At 43.0% G+C, this 22,296-nt stretch overlaps 1 protein-coding gene across 1 annotated transcript; it reads right to left on the bottom strand.

Annotated features, from left to right (window-relative positions):
• Positions 1-53: 53 nt before the first annotated feature.
• Positions 54-21,770, bottom strand: LOC117351190 (protein SSUH2 homolog). The gene is made up of 13 exons (XM_033926111.1): positions 21,663-21,770; positions 20,168-20,220; positions 19,640-19,747; positions 18,071-18,149; positions 17,645-17,774; positions 16,459-16,519; positions 15,522-15,646; positions 14,792-14,854; positions 10,219-10,301; positions 8,393-8,485; positions 6,220-6,325; positions 2,548-2,655; positions 54-910 (listed from the first exon to the last, which is right to left on the bottom strand). Exons 1-13 carry the CDS (start codon positions 21,683-21,685, stop codon positions 770-772), a joined length of 1,173 nt encoding a protein of 390 aa, XP_033782002.1. The 5' UTR covers positions 21,686-21,770; the 3' UTR covers positions 54-769.
• Positions 21,771-22,296: the final 526 nt, after the last annotated feature.

Here is a 22,296-nt window from a genome sequence, read left to right as displayed (position 1 = left end):
ATTGGATAGAATTACTGGGTCAGTACTATGCTACAGAAATGATGATGCAGTTGCTGTTTTGAAGAAATTTATTCAAGGCAATGCACAACAAGAGTAGAAACATAAGCAATAGACGATTACAAGTATAACAAAAATATTGAAATTACAATACAACATATGGCACAGTATGCTATTGGTTAGAAAGAACTAGTTAAGGTCCTTTGACCTCCTGGAGATTCAGCACTCGGCTTCTGCTGCCCAGCTGGGGATGTTGTGGTCAGCGGGCAGCATTCACATCCTTGGGAGTTGGGGAAACCCCTTTCGCTGCACAACAGTGAAACTTACAGATGGGAGTGAGGCCTGCAGATGCACCAACTTCTCAAGACTGAAGACTGAGCAAGGGAAAACCCCAATAGCTGAGAAAGAAGTTTGTAGTGCTGTAGCCAAACACTGACTGAATCTAAACAAACTGGATACCCAAGAGAGGACAAAGCATCTGGTTTAAAATGACATATATTAACTGGTAAGCCAAACTGCATAAAGAATGCAGTACCACAGATTCTTCAATCGGGGATATATCAAGAACTTATAGTGTTGGCTTTTTCCTAAAACAAAGTCTTTGTTAATACAAATTAGTTGGAGCCAAATCTTTGGAACTCAGTCAGAGGTCTGGAGTTCAGGAGGTTGATGTGTCAATGAAGGAGTAGGTGCTTTGCCCAAGAGGATGAATTCAGGGGTGCTGACCAGTAAAGTGGCTTGTTAGGAGAAGGCTCCTGGATTGATGATCTGGTCACATCACAGAGCAGCAACATTTGGCTGGGTAATCATCAGTATACACACTGTTCTCTTCTCCATATACAAAGAAGGTATACTGCATCCCCTTCCACTCATAATCCACCTTCGTCAATGGGATCAGCTCAACAGTCTGTCTCTGATAAAGAGAAATGAAATGCAAACACGACGTCATTTAAATTCACAACCATAAATAATGCAAAATCTGTTCTTCCAAGTTGCTGGCAATTCATCTCAAAACAATGTCCTTTAAAGACTGGACTATCAAAACTGTTTAAGGTAATATCAAGCTATCTTTAGAATCCTGCCTTTAAACTCATCAATAATGCTTATCATTTTGATCACGTTGCCCCATTAGTAAAAGCCATTTCTTCCAGATGCAAATTTCAAACTCTGACTCTTACAAATGGATGCTCCCCAATCTTTCCAACAATCTCATCACAATTATTGCACTTCCAGACAAGTTATTAATAGTTCCCTCAATATAAGCTCCTTAGATAATGCTGAAGAGTCGCCCTTTTCTTACTTCCCACTTTGTGGAATTCATTGCCCCACTCGCTGCAACTGGAGCAGCTTCTGTCCAGTTTATTTAAATCTTTTTATCTAATCAAGCTTTGCCTGAACAACTAGGGCCTTTTCAGAGCAGCTTGCTTCTCAGATTGACACCATATTTCTACTGCTAGATGGGTAGCAATATTTGCTGTATTAGAAGCAGATAAAGGCCAAATGGCCTATCCAGGCTGCCCATCCGCAGTAACCATTATCACTTCCTCTCAGCCCAACAGACTCCCAACAGTGGCCAGTTCAGGTGGGAGAGAAGATCCTAAAGAGCAGATAGATGCCATGCTATTTACCCCCAGGGCTAAGTAGTGGCCTCTCCAGGTCTACGTTAATAACAGTCAATTTCTCCAAACTTCTTTTAAACCACAAAAAAATTCCAGTTTAATTATATCTAACTGGGTAACTTCAGTCCTTCTAGACATCATATATGAGTACTCATTGCCAGATTCTATATTCAAACTGCAGCCAGCATCTACCCTAGGTACTTGGAACTTGGGTTGGCCACTGTTGAAAACAGGATAATGGGTTTGATGGACCTTCGGTCTGTCCCAATATGGCAATTCTTATGTGAGCCAATTATAGGACAATTGAGCCATTGTGACATCACTGATGAGGCTGGCTCTTAGGCATTGGTGGAATGAGGCATTAAGACATCACAATCTCAGCTCTGGAATGTTGCTATTCTTTGGTTTTCTGCCTGGAACTTGGGACCTGGGTTGGACACTATTGGAAACAGGATACTGGGCTTGATGGACCTTCAGTCTGTCCCAGTATGGCAATGCTTATGTTCTTTCCTCCTCACAGGTGAAGCCTGCACTTGACTCAAAAAGGCAGAAAAAGACCCCTAATCCACCCAGTCTGCACAGTTCTTCCTTCCACACCCAGGACACATCTGCATATTGAGCCACAGAAAATGACTACCTGCACATTTCTCCTTACCAAAGACAAGCTTCCTCATCTTGAGCACCTTTAGTAAAAGAGCAACCACAGCTGGTTCTCTGTAGCATTGCACCTGTCCAGATCTAACCACAAAGCTCTGTAGTGAGCTGAACAACAAGCAGTGTTAGTGTAGCCAGTGTGTTGGTCAATACCCGTGTGGCCATTGTTCTGTTCAGGGCCGGTGTAGCATTTCCCTGGATAAATGTGTCTACATTGCATATAAGGCAAAGACCATCAGTGACCATCAGGGGCAAACTCACAGAAGACTTCACGTACCTGTCTCAGGATACAAGCTGTGGAAGCAAACTGCGTGATGTGGCGTTGCACGGCGTTTTGAGAGGCTTGATTGATGGCCGGATCAGGGAAGGTCACCAGAGGATGCACCTGAGAAAACCAAGAGCAAGAAACCTTCAACTCACTCTTTGCTGTCTCCTGCTTCCCGTTTTCTTACCTTGGTCTGAACAGTCATAGCTCAGGAAAGCAGTGTGGCAATTTTAAAATATAATAAAGAAATTTAAAAAATTGCTTTTAGAGCAACAGGTTCATTGAACTTAAAATGAAATGTGAGAGAACTTTGGTAGCACAGTTAGCCCCAAAAGAAACACAATAATCTCTATTTACAGCTGGGAGCTCAGCTAAAGAGCTGGGGGTGAAACAAAGCTGCACTGAGCCTCTTCTAACCAACGTCTGCACTAGACCTCCCTTCGACCCCCCCCCCCCCTCTAGCTGCATCATACCTCTCTCCAACCTTTACCTCATTTTTAAAAATTATTAATGATTCAATTCTCAAACTTCCTACTTAGGTGCAAAGTCTGCAGAGAATGACACAGGGACAGAATTTGTCCCTGCAGATAACCACGGGAAAACATTCATACTCTGATTCTTATGTGAGCCAAGTATAGGATAATCAAGCCATTGTGACATCACCAATGAGGTTGGCTGTTAGGCATTGGTGGAATGAGGCATTATGACAACACAATATCTGCTCAGGATACTAGAGACTGTCATTCTTTAGTGTATATCTCAACTTCGGTCCTTCTACGCCAGCAATCTTCAATGTAAGGCTTGAGGGTCAGTGGCTGGGCCCATTCATACTCTGATTCTTCCTGATGGTTTCCCTTTGTTAACCGTAGGGACGGGGACAAATTCTGTCCTTGTGTCATTGCAGGGACCCTGTACCTGATGTTTGAGTGGAAAGTACATGTGTGAAAAAAACTTGAAAAAAACCCTCCAAAGTGAAACAATTAAACTTCAAATAGGCAGAAATAAGTAGTCTATCTTCATAGCTCTTCGTCTTCCTAGCTATGAAGATAATGGATGACTTATTTCTGACTATTTGAAATTTAATTGTTTCACTTTGGAGGGGTTTTTTCCAAGTGTTTTTCATGTTTTGGTGTTTTCACTTGGGGATTAAAGCCAGGTCTAGCATCGGTGCCACCAGTTTGTACTGATCAAGGAGGAACTGAACCTTTACAGCTATCTGAGATAAGTGTTTTTTTCTTTACTTTTATTATCTGGTCGTTGATAAATTGATAAATCTTTCCCCCTGGCTTTGGGTTGGTCAGGAGGGTCATTGGTGCAATGATGTCTCTTTTTACAGCATTTGATTCGGTTGATCTCAGTAAATTGTTGTATAGACTGTATAACCTTGGAATGAATGATGTTGTTTTTAATTGGTTTAAAACATACCTTTTAGGATGTTCTTTCCAAGTGAGAAATGGATGTAAGATTTCAGGAGAATACTCAGCTAGGACTGGAGTACCACAGGGCTCGGTGTTCTCTGCCCTGTAATTTAACATCTATATGACTGCTATAGGCAAACTATTTGAATTTTTAGGAGTTGAATATCGAATATATGCAGACGATATTATTATTTTTTTTTTCCGGTAGGCGGATGGGATAAGAATTTTGAAAAATCATTGAGTAAATATTTGTGTAAAATTGAGGAGTGGATGAGAGAACAAGGTTTGAAAGTAAATGTAGATAAAACTGAAATAATATTGGTAGAAAAGCCGGATCATCAGTGGCCTAAAGAAGTGAAAGCTATTGGTGATGTTCTTTTGATACATGAGTCTGACCATCTTAGGTGTAAGGCTTGATTCTGGCCTAAGAATGAAGTTGCAAGTAACTAAGACCGTACAAATATGTTTCGCACAAATGCATTTGTTACACCGATTAAAACCAATGTTAGCACCATATGATTTTTGTACTGTAGTCCAGGCTATGGTTTTGTCAAGACTTGATTACTGCAATGCTTTGGACCTTGGAATAACAAAAGCAAGATGTAAAGCATTGCAGGTTATACAAAATGCAGCAGCAAGATTGATAATGGGATTGTCTAAATATGATCACATTTCACCACATCTCCAAAAATTGCATTGGCTACCAGTCGCCTTCAGAGTACAGTATAAAGCAGTAATGATTTGCCATCAATTTTTGTATGGAAACATTCCAGAGCTGTTCAAAAATAATATACTTGGCTATACACCAAAAAGATCATTGCGCTATGAGAATCTAGCTTTACTGAAGATGACTGTGAATCCAAGGCTTGATGAGACAGGTAAAATTACTTTTTGTTGTGCAGGAGTTAAGTTATGGAACTCCTTGGTGGGTCAGATACGAAACTGCCGTGAAAAGGGCATGTTTAGAAAACTACTTAAGACGCAGTTAGTTTAGATGCCTTTTTCTAGCCAATAATTTTCCTTTCTGGTAGAGTTAATGAATTATTCATGAGCTTTACTATGCAAGCTATGGCATTATTTTGTAGACATGATTTCTGAAGATTATATGTTTATTTTATCATTGGTACGACGAGTGAGGTGATTAAATTTGCAGACGATACAAAGTTATTCAGAGTAGTGAAGACACAGGGGGATTGTGAAGATCTGCAACGTGACATAATCAGGCTTGAGAGATGAGCATCGACATGGCAAATGAGGTTCAACATGAATAAGTGTAAAGTGATGCAAAGTGATGCATGTCGGGAACAAAAATCTCATGCACGAATACAGGATGTCCGGGGCGGTACTTGGAGAGACCTCCCAGAAAAGAGACTTGAGAGTTCTGATTGACTGGTCGATGAAGCCATCTGCACAATGTGCAGAGGCGGCAAAAAGGGTGAACAGAATGCTAGGAATGATTTAGAAGGGGATCATGAACAGATCGGAGAGGGTTATCATGCCGCTGTACCGGGCCATGGTATGCCCTCACCTGGAATACTGTGTCTAGCACTAGTTGCCGTACGTGAAGAAGGACACGGTACTACTCGAAAGGGTCCAGAGAAGAGCGACTAAAATGGTTAAGGGGCCAGAGGAGTTGGTGTACAGTGAGAGATTAGAGAAACTGGGCCTTTTCTCCCTTGAAAAGAAGAGACTGAGAGGGGACTTGATCGAAATGTTCAAAATACTGAAGGGAATAGACTTAGTAGAAAAAGACAGACTGTTCACCCTCTCCAAGGTAGGGAGAATGAGAGGGCACTGTCTAAAAGTTGAAAGGGGATAGATTCCGTACAAACATAAGGAAGTTCGTCTTCACCCAGAGAGTGGTAGAAAATTGGACCGCTCTTCCAGAGTCTGTTATAAGGGAAAACACCCTCCAGGGTTTCAAGACAAAGTTGGACAAGTTCCTGCTAAACTGGAACGTATGCAGGTGAGGCTGTACTCATTTAGAGCACTAGTCTTTGACCAAAGGGCTGCCGCGTGAGCGGACTGCTGGGCAGGATGGACCACTGGTCTGACCCAGCAGCGGCATTTCTTATGTTTTTGTTTTAAAATTATGTATGTAAATTATTTAAACTGTTTAGTTTTAAACGGTATAGAAATTTTTTTAAATAAATAAAATATATATACAGCTGCTAGCTTGGCTGGTGTATATCATACCGAGCACTTTACATATAATTTTTATTTATTAAAATACAGTGAGATTTTTCTATGCTTATGTTAACATTACCATGGATTGTTCATCGGTAAAGATGATCTTCCCTGTCACTTTCTGAAAAAAGTCCATGGGGAACCCTGATTGCTGGTCAACCACAAATACAAACTTATTAGTTTTCCTGAAAGATAAAGGAAGATGAGGCCAGTTTTGTTATACACATCATTAAATACAGTTGTAGTCCAACGTCTGTGGTCCCTGGTAACTTAGCACAGGTAACCCCTAAATAGTATCAAAGTAACACACATTTATAAGGGGTATGGGGGGCATTCATTTCTCCAGGAACTGTTACATCCATGGTACACACCTTTTTTTCTCATAAAGTGCACTAAATCATTTTCCTGTCTTCTAAGAGTAACAGAAAAGTATCTGTTCAAAGATATTGAGGGAACCAAATCTAAATACACAGATATGAAATACAATCTCCCCCCAACACACACACACATAACATTTAAACCGTTAAACATGTCTATACTAAGACTCAAGTCTTGTAATCTAATATCACCTCAGCAAGATAACACACGGACACCAATTTCCCATCAGCTGCACAATTTTTCTCCTTACGCTTTATCGAACGTTTAAAATCCTGAAGGCAAACAACCTGCCATCAAGAAGCTCCACGCTCATCCAAAGGGAAAGGCAGGCAAAGCTGTGCTAGATAACAGGCTATGCAGAGCCTCTGAGGGTGAAAATTCACTCTGCCTTTTACTCATTCATTCTTCAGCTTAGATCACAGGTGTCAAAGTCGGTCCTCGAGGGCCAGAATCCAGTCGGGTTTTCAGGATTTCCCCAATGAATCTGCATGAGATCTATTTGCATGCACTGCTTTCAATGCATATTCATTGGGGAAATCCAGAAAACCCGACTGGATTCCGGCCCTCGAGGAGGGACTTTGACACCCCTGGCTTAGATGGTCCTTAATCAGGGATCCTGGCAGCAAAAATGGGCAGACGGGAAGGAATGAGGCACCAGGAACATCAACTTTGGCTGATATCTCTTGACTGAGTTTGTTCTGCCCGTTAAAGGGACACCCCTCACTCAGACGGACATCAAAGTACTTGTGTGAGCTCCTAAGAAGAGAGGTTCCCAACCTTTTTTATACCCCATATCCCTAGGGAATGTTTGATTAATGTTCACACCCCCTATAGAAGTAATATCACAACCAGGTACTACCACTTCTCAAGGGACACTGGCAACTGGCTGAGAGATGACTCATGATTTGTCACTAAGGGACATAAGCCACTCTGTCGTACCGCTGAAATTCCATCGGGGATCTCAGGTTGGGAAGCCCTGATTAAAATGGGGTGTATTTGGTACTGGAAAAACTACCAGTCATAAACGAACAATTTATCAACAGAAACACTAAATCAACAAGTAACATAAGAACATAAGAATTGCTGCTGCTGGGTCAGACCAATGGTCCATCATGCCCAGCAGTCCTCTCACGCGGCGGCCCTCTGATCAAAGATCAGCACCCTAACTGAGACTAGCCCTACCAGCGCATGTTCTTGTTCAGCAGGAACTTGTCTAACTTTGTCTTGAATCCCTGGAGGGTGTTTTCCCCCCTAGGACAGACTCCGGAAGAGCGTTCCAGTTTTCCACCACTCTCTGGGTAAAGAAGAACTTCCTAATGTTCGTACGGAACCTATCCCCTTTCAATTTTAGAGAGTGCCCTCTTGTTCTCCCTGACTTGGAGAAGGTGAACAGCCTGTCCTTATCTACTAAGTCTATTCCCTCTAGAAAAGGCCCAGTTTCTCTAATCTTTCACTGTACAGCAACCCCTCCAGCCCCTTAACCATCTTAGTCGCTCTTTTCTGAACTCTTTCGAGTACTACTGTGTCCTTCTTCATATACGGCGACCAGTGCTGGACACAGTACTCCACATCATGGCCCAGTACAGGGGCATGATAACCTTCTCCGATCTGTTCGTGATCCCCTTCTTTATCATTCCTAGCATTCTGTTCACTCTTTTCGCTGTTATAATACACTGCTGATGGAAGGGGTCTTAGTGATCTCAGCCCCCTCGCTGGCAGTGATCGTGTCATTTCTCCCAACTTCTGTACAATTTTGTATGTTTCCTGAGATGAAAGTTGAGCTCTGAGTTCAAAATGTAAGGAGAATTTGCTGCAATCAGCCTGGGGTAATTCAGTCACCACACATTAATACAAATGTTTCTTTTCCAAGTTACCATTTAACGATTAGCTGAAGATAGCAGAGCAGTTGTCCATTCGCTCCACACTGGTCGCAGTTCCTATGCCCCGTGCCAGCGCATTGCATACATCTGTGGACAGAGATTTTAGAATAAGAAAAATATAGTGACTCTTAAAAGTGAAGGCTTAGGTTAGTAAATGGTCTGAGAATCAGGAAATTAAATTTGTCGGCTTTAATACAGACACATTTGTAGGTTGTCATGCACGAACTGATCATTTCAGGTCCTGCCACAGCATCTCTGCTGGGTCCACGTCAGGAGGGGCCAGTTCTAAGCTTTAATTTTGTTTCTCCTCAGCCACGCAGATGTTGACTTGCTTTCATGTTCTGGATCATTGTCTTGTTACACAACCCAGTTATGCTTCAGTTCACACTGTACTTCAGATCACTGTACTTTTTTAATCTCGTTCTAAATTAAATATGGTCAGTTGATTGATGAAGGGAGAAGTTACTTTTTTACATGGGTGATTATGGCCATTGGATAACTTTGTTCCTTAAATAAATGAAGTAATAATTTAAAATTTATGTGTTTACTCAGATTCCCTTTGTTTAATATGATATTTTTTTTTAAAGAGCGGAAACTATTCATCATGAAATAAGGACATATCACATTGCTGTAGATTGTAAGCTCTTTGGTGCAAGGAAGTACCTATTGCATCTGTATGTGACTCAACTTAAGCTCAGAAATTCAAAGGCAATGGAGCCCTTCCAAATCTCTGCCGATCCCTGACCCCTGGTCTTACGGAACGCTGGTGCCCTCCAATGTGCTCTGGGAATCCCCAGGCATGTGCAGACTCCATTAGCAAGTTTTCCCAGTAACGCTAATGGTCCCACTGGTCCCAGAGAAAGCTGCCCTCTCTGCAGCCTATGGGAGATCTCATGGAGCCATCCTAAGAGATATACTGCCACTTCTACCTCCTCCTACCGCCTTACTTATATTGATAAATGTCCCTACAATCCCACTTGGTAACCATCCTCTACTGTATCCACTATTGTATACTGTCTAGAACCAGAAAGGTTCATCATCTACTTTGTAGTTTTCTGCTATTGTATACTGTCTTATAAACTGAACAGGTTTGACAGGATATATATCGAGCTTTATTATTATTACTAGTGTTTAAGCCCGTTACATTAACGGGTGCTAGAATATAGCAGCATTTCCCACCCTTCCCTGTGCAACAGCAGCATTTCCTGGCCTTCCCTGTCCAGAAACAGCATTTCTCCCACATACACTTCCCTGTGCAGAAGCAGCATTTCCCGCCCCCCCTTCCCAGCCACCGCGTTTAAATTATGAGAAAAGTGCTGCACCACGCTACCGCTGGCTTCGGCGTCTTCTATCCACTGCGGCCAATCCTAGCGGAAACAGGAAGTAGTCAGAGAGGGCGGGCTGCAGTGGAGAGAAGACGGCAAAGCCAGCGTTAGTGCATTGCAGCGCTTTTCTCAATTTAAATGCGGGTGAGCCGGCGAGGAGGAGGAGGCTTTGGCGGTGGTGGTTTTGGCGGTGAGTGAGGGTGGGAGGGGGGAGTCGCTGGCTGTGCTTTCCCGATCTGGCCGCCGCATACGCACTCTGACCACGGACCTACGGATCGCAGATCAGGGATCACAGATCATGTAGGTCTGAGTGCGCATGCGCGGCTAGCGTTTTATTATATAGAATGCATCAGGAAGAGATAGATGTCTGTTGTGTCCTAACTGGCATCATACTGGAGATTTCATGGAACATTCTGGATGGATTGAATCTTTAGCAGAGCAAAATCTTTCTGCTAGCGGTGTGAGCCCAGTGGCCACCAGTATAACGATTCTTACTTCTCAGTTCCAAAGCCATGGCAGTGTGAGCACTGGCTGTCGGAAAACTGCTTGCCTCTTCCTTCACAAACCCAGCACTGCACCTGCAAGACCAAAGAGGACATGAGACACCCCACACGGAGCACACTTACTGCTCACCAGGCACCATACAGATGCACACCATGAATGTACAAACACATGTATTCCAGCGTGAGCCAGACACACACACACAGAACTAAGAGGCGCCTGGGACGGTAGCACCCTTCTCTTGCCCTCTTTTCCGTCCCTCCAGCTCCTTCCTGACTCCTCCTTTCCCCTTCCTCTTAATTTTCCCAGCACAAGCAGTATCATGAACTTGCTGCCCACATCTTGTCGGCTCTCCCTCTGATGTCAAGACAGAGCTGACACCAACATGGGCAGCAAGTTTGTGACACTGCTCACGCTGGGAAAATTAAAGAGGCACGAAGGAAGGGGTGCACGCACGCATTAGTGGGGGTCAGGAAGAAGCAGGGGTGGAGAGGAGGATGGGTGCTGGAACCCCCATAAAAATGGGGTGGACCACCCCCTCCCCCACCTGCCCCTTACTATAGCACTGGCACCCCTATACACATACACATTGCAGGACACACCATGCAAGTTTCAAGTTTATTTACATTTGATGTATCGCTTATTACAAATTTCTAAGCGATGTACAATTTAAAAACCAGCAGATTGTGGTAATACATACAATTTTACTACTTTGGACAATTGACAAAACAAATTTAGACAAACATGATTGAGGAGGAAGGAAGGGGAAAGTTACAATTACTTTATTTGTTAAAATTTACATAGAGGGGAGAGTACAATAGGTATAAATAGGGAAAAAAAGGAAAAAAAGGTATAAGTAGGGAAAAAAAAAGGAAAAGAAAAAAAAAAAAAAAATAGGAGAAGAGAATCTTAAGAACATTTGCGTTTATAAGAAAGATCATTTCATAAGTCAAATGCATCTTGAAACAAGTAGGTTTTTAACAATTTTTTAAAAGAGACAAGATCCTTTTCATTTTTAATAAAGTTTGGGAGAGCGTTCCATAATGAGGGGGCCACCACTGAAAACATATCTTTACGTCTCGTGCCAATAATTCTTAATGAAGGGACTGAAAGTTGGTTAGATAAAGATGATCTTAAGGATCGCGGAGGATTATACGGAACTATCATTTTTGATATAAAAAGGGGTTCGTTTGATATTAAAGTTTTGTAAACTAAGAATAAGATTTTAAAGGTGATTCGGTGAGAGATTGGAAGCCAGTGAGATTTGATGAGTAAAGGGGTGACATGATCGTATTTCTTAGCTTTGTAAATTAATTTAATAGCGGTATTTTGTATGATTTGTAGTCGTCTCCTTTCTTTCTGAGATATGTTTATTAGGAGAGAATTACAGTAGTCTAATTTTGAAATAATTAATGAGTGAATCAGAATGTTTATAGATTTTGGGTCTAAGAAAGTAGAAATTGAGCGTAAAAGACGGAGTCTGTAAAAACAGGATTTAACTGTTTCGCTGATATGATAATGAAATGAAAGATCCTTGTCGATTATTACCCCGAGAATTTTCATTTGTGAAACAGAATCAAGAGGGGAGTCATCTAGTAAGAATGGAGTTTTTAGAGTTATGTCACTTTTCCATGTAAAAAGCATTGTTTTAGTTTTTTGAGCATTCAGGGATAATTTGTTGTCAATTAACCAGTTTTTTATTAGATCAAGTTTGTCGTTAATATTTTTTATTTCTTCTGCCGTTTCAGGATTAAGAGGGTGCATGAGTTGGATGTCATCTGCACACACCGACATGTCATATGTACTGCATACAGAACACATGTAGAACTATACACGTACATACACTTACCATGCTTTGTATTAACAGGCCCTATAATGTACTGTAAAGCTCATAACATCACCCCCCAATAAATAAATATCCAATTAAGTAATGCCATGCTTTTGAGTACTGTCAACTTCGTCTGGTGAATGGACTTAGGCCTATTTGTCAGCCCATTTGTTTAAATTAGTCTTTCGGTTCTTGATTACTGCAGTTTGGTACTCCTGGGGGTACCGATGTCGGTGCTATGTGTCTCCAGGTAGCCCAAAATTCAGTGATCAGAACTTTGTTTAAGCTGGGGAGATGTGAGTATGTGACAGAGTGCTATGTGAGCTTGTATTGGTTGAGGTTGATGGATAGGATTTGCTTTAAACTAATGCTAAACGTATATATGTGTTTGCACAGTCTGGCACCCAAACATCTCGTTGAGAGCATTCTGCCACGTGTTCCGCCACATCCCCTTCGATTTGCAGAACAATTGGAGCTACTAATTCCATCTGTGAGGCAGTATATACCATAGTATGGGGCCTAGGGAATGGAATAATCTTCCTGAGTATATTCAACGGCAGCAGAATATACAGAACTTAAATAATCGCTGAAGTGGCGTCTTTTTTGACAGACGAAATATAGGGTTTGAGACTATGTCCAGTGGGAAGAAGTAATACCGTAAGTGGAGTACAACATGGGCATGCTTGAATGTGGCCAAAATAGAATGGCGCAAAGCTATGCCTGGCGCTTCAGGCAGGTGTCTATTCTGCGGCTGGTCCCCATGTGGAATTTCCCTTTAAAACTAAGCCTGCAGAAACGCTTTCCCTGCGCAGTCTGAAAATTGCTCATTCAACAAATCCTCTGAATAGATTAAAGGAGGCATTGTGAAACCCATGAAGGACTTGAAGGCCTGCAGAACATTTTCAAAGGGAAACATGAGCAGATGAAGGAGTTTACTATTTGCACTTACCGTAGTTTACACCTTTAGCAGTAGCTCAAGGGGAGTACTCAAATTTCCCTGACCCTGAAGAGCTCACAATGTATTTGTGCTGAGGCAATGGAGGGTTAAGTGATTTCCCAAGATCATAAGGGGTTTCAGTGGGATTAGAGCAAGGCTTTCCTGGTTGTCCACCTGCTGCTCTTCTTTGATTTTTTTTTTTTATACCGATTCATCCCAACAGGAGGGCTCGACTTGGTTAACAAAATATTAATAAAATTATTCAGGAGATTAGAACAGAAACTATATCTTTTAGGCCAGAATTTTATCTTTTATGACTGATTACTTGAAAAAGAAGGATCATTAGTAAAAGTGGATAGATGAGAGAGAACTCTAATAATAGAAGGAAGGTCATTCTAAACTTTTACGATTAAGGCACTTGAGGCCCTGGGATTTTAGCAGGATCCTGTTGGCCAAACTGCTGACTAAGTCAAACATTCAATCGGGATCTCTGAGGTCCAATTCCTGCTACCTTCAGTTTCAGGCAGCATTGGGGCACCTTTGGCATGAGGACCAGGTCAGTGGCCTTGATTGTACCTCTCACACCTGCCTTCGAATTTGAGTGCACCAGTTACTTTTACTTTTAGTCAATATAGGAGGCAGAGTGTATTCTAAACTTAGGGGTCCTATAGGCATGTGCCTACTCTACTTGTTGGTATTCCAGTACTGAGGCAAATCACTAGGGATGGAGACTGGTGCTATCAAGGCTGCTCAATATCCCATCTTATGTTGGCTGCCCTGATTTATCTATCACATTCTGTCTGAAGGTCGGGTGCTCAGTATGAGCTCAGGGGGGAGGGGGAGGCAAAAGATTTGGCATGCACAGTTATGCAGCACAGGTCATGGCGTGAGCACTACAGCAGCAAAACCCAGCAAGTCACATTTCTTGAGATGTCTCCTGGAGACATTACAAATTCCAGATTACAACAGGTTTTGAAAATCTCAACTAGCGTGAAGTTAAGAGGTGATGGGGTAGTAGAGGCGTGGAACAGTCTTCCGGTAGAGGTGGTGGAGACAGACACTGTGTCTGATTTCAAGAAAGCCTGGGATAGGCACATGGGATCTCTTAGAGAAAGGAAGAGATAATGGTTACTGCGGATGGGCAGACTGTTTGGGCCATTTGGCCTTTATCTGCCTCATGTTTAAATGCTGGTCGCCTGTCTATTTTATGGTTTGTATTTCTTGTTTTCTACTGTGGGAGTATTCATTGTTGATGGTGTATGTATCTCTGATGTAATGTTATTGTTTTGTATGTAAGTTTGTAACCTGCCCTGGGTAAGGGTAGGATATAAATGAATAAACAAACAAACAAACCCTCCCATCTTGTTTCTTAGGCTTCTGGCATTTGCAGAGACATTTAAAACAATGTTTGTCATCCCTATTTACAACTAGCTTAGCAGTTGACAGTGATAAATTGCAGTCTTTGAAATCTGTGTTTTCTTTATTTAAAGATACCTGAAATCTTTACTGTGGTCGCTCTTGCAACACTGCTATCAGGATGCCCTATCTTCTCTGTTTTGGTGAAAAGTTATTCTTTGCAAATTCATTTAGCAGCTATGAGTACAGAAAATTAGTTAAAACAGCTGAACTGTTTTAACCTCTAAGCAAGAAAAATACAGGCTTTAGACCATGGACAAGACTTTTACAGAGAATAATGAAGGAGAGGAAAGACTGAGATTCCCCCTCTTAAACATTGGGCAAATAGTATGTGCAACATGTCACTTTTAAATTGCTACGAACATCTCGGACTCTACAGGACTCACCCGGCCTGCTGCATTGCATTTGTGACACCTGATCCTGCCCAAGGCCAGGCACTGATAACAGGGCTGTAGGAAAAGCAGGAAAACGGCAGATCAGATGGGATAGCAACCTAGACCGTTTCCCCATCCAGCACAGTGCTCAAGTATCACGCTTAGATGACACGAAGCACGATTCAACTTAATTTAAAGATGGTTTTTCTCCTCTGTTGAGGTCAGTCCTGCCTTTGAGTGACTGATTTTCACACATGGCTCTACAATGACGCTCTGAAAATATCCCCCACATTCTGCTCCTATATAATTTATTCAGTTTTCTAGACCGTTCTCCCAGGGGAGCTCAGAACGGTTTACATTAATTTATTCAGGTACTCAAAACATTTTCCCCTCACAATCTATCTAATGTACCTGGGGCAGTGGGGGGATTAAGTGACTTGCACAGGGTCACAAGGAGCAGCGTGGGTTTGAACCCACAACCCCAGGGTGCTGAGGCTGTAGCTTTAACCACTGCGCCACACACTCCCCATATCCCAATATCTGAGGCAGATTTTAGTGGTTGTAACTAAAACTGGGCAGGACTTCCTCCTTCCCTGCTTCAGAAACAGATATTTAGAGCAACAAACAAATTCTACAAACTCTGGGTGACAGGTAACAAGATGCACAACGTGGAGGCCCCACAGACCTCGAGTGATACACAACTAGACACGCAGCAGGCAGGCCCTAGGACCTCGTTTTCTACCTTTACTGAAGAGGTGTGGGGAACCTTTACTTTGGTTTTACTGTCTTGGAACAGAGCCGGCACTGACACCCGAATATCCCAGGGAAAAGGAGCTGGTCCAAAGGCATTTGAGTCCACCACCTCACCTACCACCAAAGCAAACCAGACTGAAAAAACGTCCAGAAATACAGCATAATTAAAAGGCTCAGTGATCCTATCTCTGGTCTGCACCACGTCTGCTCACAGGATGGTTCTCGGCTTCTGAGGGACACAGCAAGGAGCATCTCTGCTTAAACTTTTACAAATTATCCCAGATTTCATTTCGATTCTCTACTAATGCAAATGTCGTTCCAGGAAGGGAGATTTTCGGGCTTGAGGTATCACCAATGAGATGCAGGTAGTAGGGGGAGGGGGTATGATTTTTTTTTTTAACCAATATTTCCTGTGTACCTGTTACCAATGGCCAAATTGAAACTAATAGTGCCAAAGCAAGGGCTCGGATATTATCAGAACCCCTCTGTGGTCCTGAATATTTATGAGAGCACCATCCAGTGAGCAAAATTACAATCAGCAGCACTCACTGCAGCCTTCCCAGCAAAGAATTTTCACCCAGTCTGTCACCATGCAATAGATCAGGGGCTCCCAAACCTGTCCTGGGAAAACCCCAGTCAGTCAGGTTTTCAGGATATCCATATTGTATGTGCGTGAGATAGATTACATAGCAAAAAGGCAGCATCGAAAAACTCTCTAATATAGATTCACGGTGGATATCCTGACAACTTGACCGGCTAAAGTTCCCACAAGACAGGTTTGGGAATCACTACAGTAGATCAATGCTAGCTCTAAAAGCGGGCAGAACATTTGCATTCATAATTCATGCCAGAGAGATACAGCGTTCAGCTCTCTTCAAACAGTTGACAGTCAGTCAGGATGGGACAGTGTCACAGGCTCTGCTTACCTCGGTACGGCACAGACACCCACTCCGAGCTTCGAGACTCCGTAAAGGTCTCCAGGCAATACTACAATGATAAAAGGAAGGAAGGACTGTGAAGAGACAGAGAAGCTCTGAAAAGATGAATCTGGAGGAATGTGGCTTTACAAACACAGACAGCACAGCCACCACTGGAAACGAATCCGGACACTGTCAGGCTGCAGGTGAAGGTGAGGGAGAGGAGACGGGAAATGTAGTACTACGCATCGGTACATATTTCTAATCTTTATTTCTCTCCCCTCTGGGAGAAAAGGTAGAAAAGAAATTTGATCATATTTTAACTAATGACCTGAATGAGCCACCTAATGCCCCTGGGACTGAGGATCACAAAGGAAATGACTGCTCTTCCACGGGCGGGGAATGTATATCGAACATTGTACTAAACAAACATTTTTAGGTTCACAGATCAACCAAGCCTTCTTTAGAGGAATCAGTTTTTCAGTATCTACTGTACCTCACCCCTAAGGCAGTCTAATCTCAGCCTCAAATTCACTGCTAACGCTGGCTAGAGAACTTGCATCATACCAGAGAAAGTTCCCTAGGGATGCAGAGACCTTCTCGGTAATCAGCTGGGACACTTTCTCTCAATACCTGAGAACCTTGCCTCTCTCTAGAAGCCGCTCAGACCTGAGGCTTGTGATGACACCACCACGTTTGAGTGACTGCAACGTCTTCATTCTCCGCAGTCCCATCAAGGTCATGACCCCAGCAATTTTTTTGTTCTAGTGTTTCTGTCAACGGTAATTATTTTAGAGGGGCTTAAAAAAATTCCCAAAATATGTGTATTTTATGTCAATTTGATATTTTATAAAGATAACGTATGTTTATATGTGGCCGAACAATAAGTTCCCAGAACATTCTGCCCCCTGCACAAGGTTACACCTTCTCCAAAGCAGGTGCAACTGCACAGACATGCGTGTAATTTATATGGTGTATAAGTACCTGGACATACTACATACAGACACATTTTATATAATATGTGTATGTATCCAGGTGTACTGTGCATAGGCGTGTGCCCCCACCCAGCTCCATCTGACTGGCGGACGTGTGCCCCCTCCCAAATCCATCTGGCCGGGGGACTGACTGCACAGGTAGAAGCAAACAAATGCCTGCAGGACACCAGAATACAGAGCAACAAGCTGAAGGTACACACCCGATAGGTGTTGAAAGGCCTAAAATCTCGAAAGATCATCTCATTGGTGGGTGCAGTACTGTAGCAGCACTTCCGAGATGCATATTTCTTGAAGGTTTCCTTTGCCATGTCTTCTGAAATGGAGGGGATGCTGGGTAGGAGAGAAACCAGATTCTCCATCAGAGAACTGAGGTCGCAGTATTTTAACAAAAAGTCTTTCAAACACACGTAAATGCATGCAAAGGAGTGGTATTGGGAGCAGCCTACTACAGCTCCTCACCAGAGCCTGTCCAAAGAGGAGCAGGGAATGAATTCAGAAGAATTGCAGAGGTTCATGCTCGGGACCAGCTCTCCCACAGCATCCCAGGACAAGCTAAGTAACTGCAATGGACTCAGACTCAGAACCTCTCCCACCCTTTCCCCAAATAGGAAAACACAGAATCTTACATCCACTGTTGGTTAGAGGGAGGCAGGTGATCTCCAGGATCGGGAAAGAGGTTTGCTGGAGGTGGCAAAAATTTCCCTTCTGCACAGTAAAACAATCATGGAGAAAACAAGTTCAGAAGCTTTTGCAAAGATTAACTGAGATGTCTCAGTAGGTGAGGCTGAACAGTTCTTTCACTGGTGTAAAAAACTTGAGAAAGCCATTCTTGCATTATCTTGCAAGTGCCCTAATTCATGAACATTTGAGTTCTTAATAATCAACTCCAGATTCAAACTTTTCTAATCATATAAGCCAGCAACAAAAACAGTTTCTAGTTCAAAATTTGAGGCAGAAATCTGCTGAGATATTTCAATGTTCATTTCTACAGAGGCTTCTCAGTTCTTTGGCACCTATCTGGCTATAGGAGAGTGTGGTGCACTGGTTAGAGCTGCAGCCTCAGTACCCTGAGGTTGTGGGTTCAAACCCTGTGCTGCGCCCTGTTACCTTGGGCAAGTTACTTAATCCTTCACTGCCCCAGGTACAATTGGACAGATAGACAAAATGCTTTAAGTGTGGTTGTAGAACTACAAAAAGGCAGTATACAAGTCCCAATCCCTTTCCCTTCCCTATATGTTGATAACAATGTGACTGAAAAATATACGTTACCATACTGGGATAGACTAGTTAGATCCCAAGTAGCAAAACAGATTCTATGCTGCTTATCCTAGAAATAAGCAGTGGATTTCCCCCAAGCCATCTCAATAATGGCCTATGGACTTCTCTTTTAGGAAATCATCCAAACCTTTTTAAAATCCTGCTAAGCTAACTGATTTCACCATATTCTCTGGCAATAGATTCCAGAGTGTAATTACACATTTTAGGAAGAAATATTTTCTCTAGTTTGTTTTAATACTACTACTTAGTAGCTTCATGGCATGCCCCCTAGTCCTAGTATTTTGGGAAAGAATGAACAAGCGATTCACATCTTCTCTTTCCACTCCACTCAGTATTTTAAAGACCTCTATCATATCATACCCGAGCTATCTCTTCTCCAAGCTGAAGAGCCCTAGCTACTTTAGCCTTTCCTCATAGGAAGACATTCCATCGCCCTTCTATGTACCTTTTCAGATTATTGTTTGAGGTCTGCTTAAAACCTGCATACCCTGTACATGAGACTTTACACGCATTTCAGTGGAGCTATTCCCAGAATGTTTTTTGCAACCCATAAAGCTTTGAGTTTTGCAAACCATGCACTGTTTTAGCTAGAAAAATCCCCACAGAAAAGATAAGTGCAAATGTTTCATCTGTGTTACCCTGTTTATTACACCCTAAGCTTTAAGGGTCAGGGACTGTCTGTTATTTTTGTTTATGAAGTGCTAGGGACACCTGATTGCACTAACTAGAAATAATAATTATGCTCTGTGGGGATTTTCCTTAGACAATTTTCAAAGTATAAGTAAAGAAATTCTCACTTTGAAAACTGCAACAGAACCTGTCTTTAAGGATGACAAACTCTGCAAAAGCTGTGTGTCTTGACCTCTATTACCTGCCACAGCTTGAATATTTTACACAAGAATGAAAAGCAATCGCACCTCCATCTCCTGTCGAAGCTCCTTCATATCCAGATATGTTATCCATCAGGTTAGATGGAGGTGCAGTGGCCCCTCCCTGGTCACCTGGGGGGTACGGACTTGGAACAGCTAGAACACAAGAGCATTCAAGAGAGATCTTCATTTTCAAAGAGCACAAGATTCCTTTGTCATTCTGCACCCATCAGAGAACCCCAGAGGTGGTGGCCAAATGGTCCATCCAGTCTGCCCATCCACATCATCAGGCACTATGTGAGGATCAGGCCCCCCCATGAGAAAACATATATGAAGGCTTAGAAGGTACTGACCTGCAGAGCTGATCTATGAAATTGAATGAATGCCTGAAAGTCAGTTTACCAGTGAAATTCACATCCTGAACAACTGCAGGAAATCATGTGTGTAAGAACAGAGGAACTGAGACTTGAGGCAGGACACAAACGTTAAATGGGGAAAGAGAAACAAATGGCTAAGCTTAATAAGTATAAAGTATTGAAAATTTACTTGAATGTCTTTCCCAAGCCTCTCGTATACCTGGGTTTCCTGAAATGTTCTCCACAGCTCCATAATTTGAAATGGCTGAATCTCTGAAAAACACAGAACATACAAAGCCATAATGCTAGGAAGAGAGACGACAGCACAGACAAAAGGCTTCTCAAGTCCAGGCACTACCAGAAATCCTTCATCAGATGCGGCAACATCTGTTTCACTGCTACGAGATGAACAGACTCCCATCTGCGCTGCCTAGACAGGGCTAAGACGCACAAGAGAAAGCACGGCCTGAAGATCCGGATTCTGAACTGGCCATGGACCAGCTCTGTATATGAAGATTTATAGGTGAAACACCAGTGGCCCAGTGTCCTAGGTGGGTTTCCTCTGTCCTGACTGGAGCATCTTCCTAATACAGCTGCACTTTTGTATGAGAAGGGGGGAAGGGACTTTCGAAGAACCAGCAAAATGGGGGAGAAGGGGGATGGGACCTTAAGGTGAAAGGGCAGTAAAAAAAGGAAATAGTGGTCAATTATTTTAGAAAATAAATAGCTCGGGAAGTGATCCCAAGCTGAAATCATTCTTCTCCACCTAGAATTAAACAGCCTATAATACTGCAGTCTTCTATGACTGAAGACTTTTGGCTTTCGTCAGGTGGGCAATTCCTCGCAGGCACCTGTGTACCCAGATCCCTTTAGAGCAGTGTCTCAAACTGTGCCCCGAAGACATTCCAGAATTTGACTTTATTTTTAAAATTCCCTTCATAAGTATATACCAGACTAGATGACGTACACAAGAGTCTGTCAGTGTTATGAGCATCTATGTGCTAAGGATACAACTGCCCAGACAAGCATCATTGAATACACAGGTTATAGTGGTCTACTTTGCGAAATATCTTTTTTGGGGGTGGGGGTGGTTATTTCTCCGTGGGGATAGATTCCGTACAAATGAAAGAAGGTTCTTCTTCACCCAGAGAGTGGTAGAAGCCCGGAACGCTCTTCCGGAGTCTGTCATAGAGGAAAACACCCTCCAGGGATTCGAGGCAAAGTTAGACAAGTTCCTGCTAGTAGGGCGCTGGTCTCTGACCGGAGGGCCACTGCGTGAGTGGACTGCTGGCATGATGGACCACTGGTCTGACCCAGCAGTGGCATCTCTTATGTTCATTTGTTTTTAATGAACCAGGTCCCCCTCCACCCTTTAATGGCTTAGATTAGAAAAAAAGCTCAAGTCACCCCCCTCCTCTTCAGGAAGCCAGTGTCCGCAGTGCATTAAATCTGGGATATGCACTCAGTGGTCACACTTTACTGCAATGACCTCAGTGCCCAGAGATTTAGGAGGCAAGGGATGGGACTTAGCAGCTTTTCCTTTGAAAGCTCATTTCTATTTTCTGCAGCACCGTCTGCAAGAGTGCAAAATCCTCAAGGCCAACCAGGGCCCAGGGAAAGCAGGAGAGGGCAGAGCTAGGATTGAAATTGCGCAGCTCCTCGGCAGGAGAAGGGAAGGGGTGGGGAGGAAGTGGTGCTGGATCGTGCTCACTGACCGAATCTGCTGCCCCTCGGCCATCTCCCGCTACAGCTGACCGCTCCCGACGCTGCCAATGCCAGGAAGGAACGATAGGAGGAAACGAAAGTGAAAGTCAGACGGACAGAACTTCCTCCCTCTCGTGGGTGGGGACCCTCCTAGCGCTCGAGTCTAGCAGAGCTCCTTTGTTGGGTTCCTTCAGAGCTCTTTAATAAGTGGGAGGCTGCCCGTGCTCGGGACCCTCGCATCGCCCTCAAAAGCCACTGCAGTGCAGCTCTGCTCCATCCCAGAATCTGTTAATTGGAGAATGTCTGAGACACAACTGGGCCTTGCATGATCTCCTCCATGCTTCTCCCTTACAGTTACTGAAGTGATCATTTTCACTGGTCTCACAAGCTCTTTGGGTAGGGTACCCTGACCAGGATCTACAAAACTAGAGGCTATTTTTTTCAAGTCAAGGGTTAATCTCTTCTGGACACCTTTATTCTCTCCTCTCATCAAATAAGCAGTCCGCAGTCTCAGTGCTTAACTTCAACTTGGTTTATAGTTTATTCCAGTGTATTGCAATAGTAAAAAAAACGGTAACCCTAACATGTAGTAATCTCCATTACATTCCCTTATGGCATTCCAGGCGTATACTCAGTGTCCTCAAT

This window comes from Geotrypetes seraphini, chromosome 17 (genome assembly GCF_902459505.1).
Source record: "Geotrypetes seraphini chromosome 17, aGeoSer1.1, whole genome shotgun sequence".
Lineage (NCBI taxonomy): Eukaryota > Metazoa > Chordata > Amphibia > Gymnophiona > Dermophiidae > Geotrypetes > Geotrypetes seraphini.
This window is presented reverse-complemented; position numbering and strand designations above follow the sequence as displayed.

Coding starts and splice junctions, on each gene's coding strand:
- LOC117351190 (XM_033926111.1), bottom strand. CDS start 21,685: ATGGCCGAGGGGCAGCAGATTCG. Junction 20,221..21,662: donor GCCGAGGGGCAGCAGATTCG/GTCAGTGAGCAC, acceptor TGTGTTTTTCAG/AGATTCAGCCATTTCAAATT. Junction 15,647..16,458: donor GGTGTCTGTGCCGTACCGAG/GTAAGCAGAGCC, acceptor CTTTGGTGGTAG/GTGAGGTGGTGGACTCAAAT.